At 45.9% G+C, this 7,897-nt stretch overlaps 2 protein-coding genes across 2 annotated transcripts; both read left to right on the forward strand.

Moving 5' to 3' along the window:
- Positions 1-1,641: 1,641 nt before the first annotated feature.
- LOC123114029 (uncharacterized) lies at positions 1,642-4,673 on the forward strand. The gene is made up of 4 exons (XM_044535380.1): positions 1,642-2,058; positions 2,853-2,966; positions 3,470-3,975; positions 4,124-4,673. Exons 1-4 carry the CDS (start codon positions 1,741-1,743, stop codon positions 4,239-4,241), a joined length of 1,056 nt encoding a protein of 351 aa, XP_044391315.1. The 5' UTR covers positions 1,642-1,740; the 3' UTR covers positions 4,242-4,673.
- Positions 4,674-6,173: 1,500 nt separating this feature from the next.
- LOC123117515 (chaperone protein dnaJ A7A, chloroplastic) lies at positions 6,174-7,358 on the forward strand. Its single transcript, XM_044538251.1, has 3 exons — positions 6,174-6,612; positions 6,726-6,834; positions 7,090-7,358. The coding sequence occupies exons 1-3, from the start codon at positions 6,319-6,321 to the stop codon at positions 7,230-7,232; spliced, it is 546 nt and encodes a 181-aa protein (XP_044394186.1). The 5' UTR covers positions 6,174-6,318; the 3' UTR covers positions 7,233-7,358.
- The last annotated feature ends 539 nt before the right edge of the window (positions 7,359-7,897 follow it).

Below are 7,897 nucleotides of genomic sequence, written 5' to 3' on the forward strand. Positions count from 1 at the left end.
ATCTCGGTGGGACCGAATCAACAAACTCGGTCAGACCGATTTAGTAAACCTAGTGACCGTTAGGGTTTTCGGTGGGACCGACATGCAACTCGGGAGGACCGATATGGTTAGGGTTTGGGCATAACGTAATCTCGGTGAGACCGATTACGCAAACTCGGTGAGACCGATTTTGGTAATAAGCTAACCAGAGAGTTGGTCAGGTAAACTCGGTGGGATCGGTTCGCTCTTTTCGGTGAGACCGAAATGTTACGAAGGGGAAACAGAGAGTTTACATTGCAATCTCGATGGGACCGATCGCTCATCTCGGTGAGACCAAAACGTTACGAAGGGAAACAGAGAGATTACAATCCCATCTCGGTGAGACCGAGATCCCTATCGGTGAGACCGATTTACCTAGGGTTTGTGGCAGTGGCTATGCCATCTGAACTTGGTGGCGCCGGATAGACAGAATTGGTGGGGCCGAGTTGGACTTTAGGTTTAGGTCATATGTGGATGTGGGAAAGTAGTTGAGGGTTTTGGAGCATATCACTAAGCAATATGAAGCAAGAACCTCATTAAGCAACACCTCATCCCTCCTTGATAGTATTGGCTTTTCCTATAGACTCAATGTGATCTTGGATCACTAAAATATAAAATGTAGAGTCTCGAGCTTGAAGCTTGAGCCAATCCTTTTATCCTTAGCATTTTAAGGGATCCATTTTTCTCATCCATGCCATGCCATTCATTGAGCTTTCCTGAAATGTTTGTCTTGGAATAGTATTAGCTCAATGAGCTATATGTTGTTAGGAATTACTAAAACCACCTAGGGATAGTTGTACTTTCATGAGTCAAAACCAATGATGGTTTTCTCGTTGCTCATCCGCTTTGCCATGAAATACACCGGGACATGCTTCTTGAAAATGGCCCGAACTAGATTCCAGCTTCGCTTTCGAGGATGAACCTGGTCTCTAAAGTTGAAACAAACAGAGCCTAGTTACTCACTCTGGTCTCTAAAGCTGAAACAAACAGAGCCTAGTTGCCGTTTACATTTAAATATTCAAAACATCTTATACTCTATATTTGTGAACAGAGGAAAGTATTACTACTAGTAGTAATATTGATCCTTTGAAAACATTTGTTTTCTTCGAGTGCACGTCAATGATGTACCATATTTTTATAGAAGAAATAACGTTATTTACAAGAACCTGTGTGCGATGCAAACATCAACACAAGTGAGCCACAACACCTACACCAACACCTAAGCCTAAGCCTACTCTCTCACAAAACGGTCCAGCCTCCTTTCATTCTTTGATCTCGTTCATGATGTGTGTGGTTCGCCAACCGTTTTCTGTTGGCTTGTCCGATTGAACATCCGAGCATCTCTTTGTTTTCAAAGCAACCAAGCTACCGCAATAACAGACGTGTCAAAACCTCTCTTTTCCCGGTTGTGTACTCCCTCCGTCCCAAATTATAAAAACATTTTTGATACTATGTTCTTATATTTTGGAACGGAGGGAGTAGCTTCTTCTAGCTTGTAGCCATCAATCCAGCAAGTTATCTTTGCACTTGTGGATGAAACAACTCCATCCTTTGAAGCTCTGAATACTGCCACTCGAGTGACACGCGTCAACCCAGTCAAGGTCAAGCACTTTGACTTGGTTCGCCGTCACCTGCCCCCTGCTCCCCGGACGAACTCCACCGAAGAAAAAAAAAATCGGCACAGGAGCAAATCCCTAGGCCACTCTCCCCTGCTCCGCGTCCATGGCGACGGACGCCTCCCCCCCTCCGCCGCGCAAGAGCCCGGGGCCTCAGCCGGCGGCGGACCCCCCTGAAGGCGCCTCGCCGCTGCCGGCCGGGTACATCTTCATGTGCAGCGGCGAGACCAGGCCCGAGTGCTTCAGGTACAGGGTGCTGGGCCTGCCGCGCGGGAGGCTGGACGCCGTCTCCCGGATCAGGCGCGGCGCCGCGCTCTTCCTCTACGACTTCCACGCCAAGCACCTCTACGGGCCCTACCGCGCCGACTCCGACGGTGGCCTCGCCCTCGAGCCCGCCGCCTTCCAGGGCCGCTACCCTGCCCAGGTACCGTCCCCATCCCCATCACCTCGCGATTAATGCTCATAAGGTCTGGAGTTCGGTAGATTAGATATGTGGGCGGAGTATGCTGGGAATCATGGTTGATTGTGCGAATCTTTCCACCATAAAGAAAGAATGGAGCTTGATGATTTGCCGCTCGATGTGTCAATGGAATGTGGATCCTGGTGCCACATTTCAGTGGCAAATCACCAGATTCCCTTTGTTAGCGCAGTTTTATGGTTTCCAGAAAGATACATGGTGGCTTTCCTGCTGTGTGATACAAGTAAGAGACAAGATATTAAAGAAAGAGAAGACTTTTCACTCTTCACCAAGTAATTAAGCTACTATCACAAGTTTATGATACGATGATTGATGAAAAGTTGGGAGTCAACTCAAGGACTGATGCTTGTAGCATACAGGGAGAACCTGAAATGCATTGGTTAGAACAGCAATGTTTCATTCTCCAGCCATACAAGCATTTTGGCCGCCCACTGTCGGCCCCTCTTAATCAGTCGTAAACTAATTTTGTTAATTTACTACCGGCTTTGGCAATGAACTTTGCCGCACTTCCTTTTACGCATGATTAAAACTCATTTCCAGTGCTATTAATGATACGTATTTTGTAAGTCTGTTATCTCCCAAAGGAGTCCTGACTATTTTAATTTTCTGAAATTTCGATTCATCTTGGCTCATAATATGCTCTTTAGTTTCCAATGACATCCAGTAATCAACTTTATAGATTTGCTATACATTATTTTTGTTATTCATAAACTGAGTTTTCAGTGTTCTTATACGTGCAGGTCAAATTTGTGGTTGATGGTGATTTCATGCCTATCCCAGAGAGTAGCATAAGAAGTGCCATAAGAGAGAATTATTCCCGTGGGAAATTTTGGCCTGAACTTACCTTTACGCAAGTAAGTGGGAACCAGTGTTTATTTATGTTTTGTATACTTGAGGAGAGTTGAAATGAACTGTGCTGAATCTTTCTTGTATATTTGTAACTCCTGTACAAAGAGGTTCTAACTTCAGGCACTCTGCCAGATGAACCTCGTTCTCTCTTATGTATGCTCTCTTGCATACATCAAAGTATCAAATTAGTCAAATCGTCTTGCTGTGCCTAGTTTGAACTTTGAACAGTAGTTTCCACCCTTACTTCAGTACTTGCTGTTGTGGTGTAAACACATGTAGAAGCAAGTCGAGATTGAGAGGGATTATTATGTAATCTGTATTCCCTATGGTTTAACTTTGAGAACTGAACTTATCTTTTGTAATGCGTTTATCCTCCCATCTTTCTGTTATGTCTTAATTTTATCCTCCATCTTTCTGTTCTGTCTTAATTTTATCAGTGCTTAGCTGTGAACTATATCATGCATTTACCTGCACTGAATTTTCATTGTTATTGGTAATTCTGTTGTAGGTTGAGAAACTGAGAGCATTGTTCCATCCAATTACTTCACTGCCAGTGCCAGAGGCACCACCCCTGCATTATGTTGACAACAGGCATCCCGCTCAATCTGCTGCTTTTCTGCCTCCTTCAGCTTCATACCCAACACAGCCAACTTCTTATGTGTATCACCCAAGCACTTATGTTCCTACTCCAGCTGCTCATCTGGTGCCAAATCAACCATACCCACGCCCAGATTCTCACCTTCCAGTGGCTGCTCAATACACCACACCTGCTTATTATGCAACCCCAACCGCGTATCCGTATCAAGCAGGTTATCAAGCATATGGTCCACCTCCTGCCACCTACCACTACGCCCAAGCGCCTCCTTTGCAATATCACTATGTGCAAGCCCAACACCCTGTGCCAGAACATGTTACAGACCCTGCCTATTCCTCTGATCCCTACTATACTGCTAATCGGAATGATCCACATCGATTTGATGCTGTGAAATCTCATTACCAGGAAACTACAGGGAGGTATGTATGTATGCTAATCGGAATGATCCATATAGATACATACTTTGCGTGTTGGAACTGACCATTTATTCATGTGTTTTTCCTTGTGGCTACATGCACAAATGATTGATGGATTTGCACTTTTGCCTCGTACATTCTTGTGTTTCAGAGCTGCCTATGGTGCACCACTACATGAAGCAGCCGCGACGAACCTGCAACTCGTCAGGCACTATGGGTACGCTCCAGGCAGCCCGTGCAGCCGGAGGAACCCCACAGCCCAGTGCTGAAGGAGCAGCTCCGGCGACCGACGATGACTCCTGGCCGCCCGCCCCAGCGACCGACGATGACTCCTGGCCGCCCGCCCCAGCGACCACACAGGCTGCGCCATCGGTGCATGGCGTCGCAGCTGCACCAGCTTACCTGTGACCATTCAGTTCATTTCGCCAACATGACTGACCTGAATCAAGGGTGCTGCTTGCTCTGTGCTGGTGTGCTTTGCCATTCTTTCTACCAAGGGACTGTGATTTCAGATCGGTGAAAGATGGCATCGCTCTCGTTTCTGCTGATGTGTTTGGTGTGATGTATAGGTGGATTCAGCTGTTGCTCTATAGTTTGTTAGACTGGTGGTACTATATTGATCTCTATCCCTACAAACCGCCAAAATGGTGGAAAACCCCACTCTAGCAGGTTAAAAATACACCATTGACCGTTTTGCGCAAGTTGTTGAGATGGGCCGTTGTGGTGTCATTGTGTATGTGGGTGATTTTTGAAAAAAAATTGAATCATTTTTGAAAGTTCAGCCAAAAGATAAACTTCTTCTGAAATTTTAACTGAATATAACTCTTTTGCTCAAAGTGGGCGAGATGAAGTTTCCAGTACAAGATTTTCACCCCTTTTTTTTTATCAAATCGAGATAGCAATCATAATCCAACTCCCAAAGAGATGTTTTTCTTTCTCGAGGTTGGAGATAATCTGGAGATATGATGATAAATCACCAAGGATTATTAGAAGTGTCATCTTGCCTGGTTAAGATGTTCATCATGATAACTCACATGAGAGTCTTGCATATTTAATATTTGATCTTGTTTCCAATGAAGAAATTAGGGTGTGCTTGGTAGGGTGCATGAGCTCAAAAGTTCCCTACAAAACTCATTTTTGACTGTTTGGTAGGGTGTATGGGCCAACCTCAACTATGCCCATCTCATGCAAAAAGGACTCTCAGCCATGCTGAGTTGAGCACGCCTAAATAGGGTGCATGGAGGCAGCCATGCTCGCCCTGACACTTAAAAAATGTTTTGAATTTCACATTCTGTTTGAATTCTATTTTTTTTCAGAATTACCAATTTTGTTTAGAATCTCAAAAGATGTTCATGATTTCATATTTTGATTAAATTCACAAAAATTGTTTATTTTAAAATGTCCAGATTTTAAAAAAATGTTTAAATTTTCGGAAAATGTTCAGAATTTCAATATTTTTGTATTTTATAATGTTCAGAATTTGAAAGCTTGTTTATTTTTTTTAAAAATGGAATTCCAAATTTTGTTTAAATTTTAAAAAACAGGATTCCAAAATGTGTTTAAATTTTTGTTCACGTTTTTCAAAAAAAATCACCATTCAAGAAAAGTATTTGGAATTCGAAATTATTTGTCATTTCTAAATACATGCAAGTTGCCAAACGAAGTCTCAACATGTCTCAGCACATGCACCGCTATCAAACAATAGAAAATGCATGTGCTCAACATGTTTAGAGTTAGGATGTGTCAAAGGATGTTTAGAGTTAGGATGTCTCGAAGGGAAGCGAACAATGCTATGGGGAAGAAGGAAAGCTAAAATTACAGTTGCAGCGTGTTTGGCAGTCCGTGGGAAAAGGCATGGGAATTTTTAAGTTGGAGTTAGCTGAGAGATTAGACATGGGAAGTGGACTATTAGTCCTAATCCCTCGTTTGGTTTGGGGTGGGAGTTAGTCGTGGGAATCTTGTTTCCGCAGCTTGCGGGATGGGAGCAACGAACATGGCGATTGGTTTTTTCTCTCTCATTTCCCATTCCCTCCAATTACCAGAGCCCCGTGGGAAGAGATAGTGGGAGTTTGACGGGCAACTCCCTTTCCCCGTCCATCATCAATTCCCCTGTCCTCCAATCAAACAAGGGAATTTAAATCCCATGCCCTCCTAATTTCCATTCCCTGATACTACTTCCCCCCAAACAAACAGGCTGTTGGCGTAAAAGTTGTACAGTCAGGAAGGTGTTGACACAGCGAGAGGTTACTAATCATCAGCTTATAACAACGGCCGTTCGATCCTCTGCGCCGGTCGATCTGAACGGCGGAGGAGGCGCCCGCCGCGAGCCCCGCAACCCCATTGGCAATGGCGCTGCCGGCGCAGGTCGCCGCCTCGCGTCTCCTCCTCCCTCCCTCGCGCCGGCTCACGTCGGCTCCGAGTCCGGCGCCTCCTCTCCTCCGCTCTGGCCCTGGCCCCGGCTCCTGCCGGTGGACGCGGCGGGCGAGCGTGCGGGTCCGCGCGGGCGCCGGCGGCGGAGGCGGGCGAAGGAGGGAGTCCCCGCACGAGGTGCTCGGCGTGGCGCCGTCGGCGTCGCCCGCGGAGATCAAGCGCGCGTACCGGCGCCTCGCGCTCAAGTACCACCCGGACGTCAACAAGGAGGTGCGGTGCTCCCCTCCTATTCCCATCCAAGCAGCAGGATTCAGCGACGGAACAAGCTTCAGTACTGCTACACCAATGGAGATTTTGCTGACCAACCTCCTGGTTCAATCCAGGCGGATGCTCAGGCGAAGTTCCTGAGGATCAAGCACGCCTACAACACGCTGATGAACTCGGAGATCCGATCCAAGCACGCCGAGGCAGAAGAGGAGTTCGATTGGCTCGGTACTGACATCTCATCTCATCTCTGCTCTTCTCTTCTCTTCTGCTCCAGCAAACTACATTTCATTCTAGCCAATTTCATGGGCATCACATTGCAGTTTTCTGCCAAGAAACCACTGCTCGTAGATTTAAGGTTCCATTGCAGATTTCCTTCGTCGAATCTGCCGGTAGATAAGATGCTTATTCGGACACAAATAGGCGCGGTTGATCGAAAAATTGTTCATTTTGCTGACATAGCTCCCGTTCTCCTTTTTGTAGCGGCTATCATTGAAAGCATGGAAGCATTTCAGTTTCAGGACTCGGATGATGAGCTGGATTTCGACTGGAGACCTGAAGGCCTGTGGGAACATGTGTTTGCGTATTCTCTAATTATATCCATGCTTATCTACGTTCTCATATAATGCACTTAGTGATGTTTGTTATATATATACTTGGATGTTCTCACACTTCTAAGGATGTGTGCATTTGCGTCTCGAAAGCAAATCTTAAAAAATGCACACAAATTGGGGGAGCTCGATTTGTATGGCAATCATCTCGTTTTGATACATTGTTTTCGTAATTATCTCGTGCTATAAGCCATCGATCATCGAAAGGCGGAGATTGAAAGTGGACCTCCGTTACCCTAGTTGGAAGTGAAATTCACCTACAGTCACTAGACTCATCCCCAGAATTGAGACCGGTCACTGGACTTATGAATACCGGGTTATGGTCGTGAACGTTGCATCAGTGAACAGAGACGGTCACCGTGTATGGTTTGACCACTTAACCAGCAACGTGACAAAAGTGTGTGTGTGTGTGTGGTGGTGGTGGTGGGGGGGGGGGGGGGGGCACTCCAACGTGGCGACCCAAATGAACATGCGTTTTGCCTGTTTTTTGTCCGTTTGGGTCGGCCATGAGATCATATAACTCTCGGACTCCGGAGGAATACCTTGGGTGATCATAAATGTGCTCTACAGGTATCTTCGAAGGTGTCTATTGAGTTGGCATAGATCGAGACTGGGATTTGTCACTCTATGTGATGGAGGGGTATCTGTAGGCCCTCTCGGTAATACAACATCACAAGAAG

Source organism: Triticum aestivum, chromosome 5B (genome assembly GCF_018294505.1).
Source record: "Triticum aestivum cultivar Chinese Spring chromosome 5B, IWGSC CS RefSeq v2.1, whole genome shotgun sequence".
Classification (NCBI taxonomy): Eukaryota; Viridiplantae; Streptophyta; class Magnoliopsida; order Poales; family Poaceae; genus Triticum; species Triticum aestivum.

What these genes read in the sequence shown, in the direction of transcription:
- LOC123114029 (XM_044535380.1), top strand. Translation starts at nt 1,741, where the DNA reads ATGGCGACGGACGCCTCCCCCCCTCCGCCGCGCAAGAGCCCGGGGCCT. An exon ending in CTGAACTTACCTTTACGCAA is followed by an intron (nt 2,967 to 3,469) that starts GTAAGTGGGAAC and finishes ATTCTGTTGTAG; the next exon opens with GTTGAGAAACTGAGAGCATT. An exon ending in TACCAGGAAACTACAGGGAG is followed by an intron (nt 3,976 to 4,123) that starts GTATGTATGTAT and finishes CTTGTGTTTCAG; the next exon opens with AGCTGCCTATGGTGCACCAC.
- LOC123117515 (XM_044538251.1), top strand. Translation starts at nt 6,319, where the DNA reads ATGGCGCTGCCGGCGCAGGTCGCCGCCTCGCGTCTCCTCCTCCCTCCC. An exon ending in ACCCGGACGTCAACAAGGAG is followed by an intron (nt 6,613 to 6,725) that starts GTGCGGTGCTCC and finishes GGTTCAATCCAG; the next exon opens with GCGGATGCTCAGGCGAAGTT. An exon ending in AGAGGAGTTCGATTGGCTCG is followed by an intron (nt 6,835 to 7,089) that starts GTACTGACATCT and finishes TCCTTTTTGTAG; the next exon opens with CGGCTATCATTGAAAGCATG.